This window comes from Tubulanus polymorphus, chromosome 10 (assembly GCF_964204645.1).
Source record: "Tubulanus polymorphus chromosome 10, tnTubPoly1.2, whole genome shotgun sequence".
NCBI lineage: Eukaryota > Metazoa > Nemertea > Palaeonemertea > Tubulaniformes > Tubulanidae > Tubulanus > Tubulanus polymorphus.
Window position 1 is genome coordinate 3,885,085 of NC_134034.1, and position 2,492 is coordinate 3,887,576.

Below are 2,492 nucleotides of genomic sequence, written 5' to 3' on the forward strand. Positions count from 1 at the left end.
CAAGTTAGATGGTACAACGCTATAATAATTAACCATTTCTTACAATTTTTAGTAATGCGGAAGATTCCTATAGAAAGAAGCATTATCAGCATGATTAACCAAAGGGGTTAATCCCTCACACTTGGATAATAAATCCCTATATTTTTCTGCCGCAATCTTGGGCGAAGTTATGTCATATGCTGGTTTCACTTCTGGGGCCGTTTGTTGGCGTATAGCGGGAATAGTCAACTTCTCAAAATAATTTTTGAAATGGGACATCTTGAAAAGTATCTTGTTCTCGAGGGATTTCTCGAGTCTAAGTTGTTTTACTTTTGTCCAGTAAGACCTCAAGACTTTCAAATCCCGAGAATACGTCTTCCAATCATTCACTAGGACGTTTTCGTTTACATCATATTTGTTTTACACGCTAGAGTCAAGACAAGTGGTAGCTGGCTTGGAACATACACATTACCAGCTTTCTTCAAAGCTCTTTCAATGTTACTGTGTATTGTATCACCCTCTGATTGACCATGACCAGTTTCAAAATAGTACAGGGTAACTTGTTCGATTGATTGAGCAACCTCGTGTATAAAATAATGAATCATGGTTGGTACTATGGAATTTTTGTTTTGCCCCCCACACCCGTCTGAAAAAGTGAACATTCTTTGATATGAGATTCGTCGGCTTGACATAACCATTAAAAAAGATACGAAAACATACGAGACGATTTCGTTCGCACCACGTTTTGCCTGAGCCTCATGCCAAAGATAGCACGTGCCCTTCTCTTTAGTTACATTGTAAACTGTGAAATTATAGCAGGACAATTTCCGTTTATAGAACAGCTCTCCACGTTTGCTTATAGGCAGACTAATTACTTGTTGCAGATCATAACAGGCTATGTATGATTGTGGATTATTTTCTGATTGATTTTTCAGCTCTTTTTTGATCTCGAACTTTTTGTTTCTCTGCGATATTTTTTCATAGACCTGTTTTATGTCATATTGCGCCTGCTCACTCCCAGTTCTGTATCTATCACAAATTGCAAACATGTCTTTTTTGGGGACGTGAAATTTCAGATTTTGAGATTTAAATATCGTATGATAAAATGAATATGAAACAGAGATATTATCGGGCTCAAAAGCATACAAATCAAACATTTTGGTTATAGTAAGTTCTGATGACAAGTACTGTTGAGATGTATTAGCCTTACAATAGTGGGATTCCATGCGGGAAATCGATTGATGTGATTTTAAAACTGACTGTCTTTTCAATTCATCATCTACTGCCCATTTCTCACGTCTACCTCCACGCTGTTCATCCTGTAAACAACCTGTTGTTGTTGTTTTGCTAAGAACTGTTCTTACCTGACGTTCTGGTATACCGAGTGTATTCAAGAACATTACCTTGCATACTTCGATTTTGTCGTTTTTTTTTCATTTGGTAGATAATATCGTATGGTACGTTTTCGCCTGCTGGTTTCGTTCTTTGTTTGTTTCTTTTCAACTGACATTATGAATCCGCTGATATATTGCCTTTGCTTCGCTAGATCGTCTAGATCATAGAAGGAAAGTAACGATCGAGTCTAGTGTTGTCATCGAATTTTTCACATCCAAAATCTTTTTTCTTGCACGCAGCACTATCATCAGGGGACCTAATGAATGTGATGAAGGTGCTGGTAATATCTTCATCATTTCTGCCACTTATGCCTTCATGCCAAAGCATGCCAGTTGGTTTGAGTTTTGAGTAATTTTTACCCGAGGGGGCAAATGTCTCATTAAATACCACCAACCGTCGAGTAAACAAGGCGGCTTTAATGCCTGGCAATCGTGGGAGCATTATTACTTTTTCTAAATCGACGGAAGTTACCAGATTTGTTCCGTCAAAGGGAATTTCTGAATCGTTTCTATATATTTCGCGCCCCATCTTGGCGTTTTCTTTGTGTTTATGCCAATTCTCACAAAGATCACAGTTGGATTTGTGCATGTGTGTTTCTCATGAGCCAGGAAATCCTCACATTCCTCCTCCCCCAATACAGCGAAACTGATCTTCAAATCTGACAAAATTCGTCTGTAAGCATCATATGATATTTGGTCGTCAGGGTGTTTACGTTGGAAATCACTGTGCATTTCAGTGATATTTATTTCATTAGTAAGATATCTGGTACGTGGGGCATGCTCACGCCTGTAATGTGAACATTGAGGGTTAAAAGATTCAATATGATCCTTAATTATCTGCTTTTTAGAATTTGACATGGCATGCTTTGGAGCATGTTTTCCTCTCTTGTCAGGAGGAGGAGAAAATGCTTCAACATTAGAAGAAACATCACTTAGTACACTAGTGAGAACGCGATCAGAATTGTACCCCAAGGTTCTTAAGAAGAATATCTGACAAACAGACTGTATAACGTTGCAACTATCGGGTAAATAGAATTTTCGATAGTGCGTTTTCTTCAAACCTACCTGTTTAGTTTCAAATACCTTTACATGATTGAAAACCCATGCTTTTCTAAGATT

The 2,492-nt window shown here is 38.0% G+C and overlaps 1 protein-coding gene across 1 annotated transcript; it reads right to left on the reverse strand.

Moving 5' to 3' along the window:
• Positions 1-383: 383 nt before the first annotated feature.
• On the reverse strand, positions 384-1,406 carry LOC141912244 (uncharacterized; the record flags this gene model as incomplete). Its single annotated transcript, XM_074803467.1, has 1 exon — positions 384-1,406. A coding segment is annotated over one exon (1,023 nt), but the record flags the coding sequence as incomplete, so codon positions are not given.
• Positions 1,407-2,492: the final 1,086 nt, after the last annotated feature.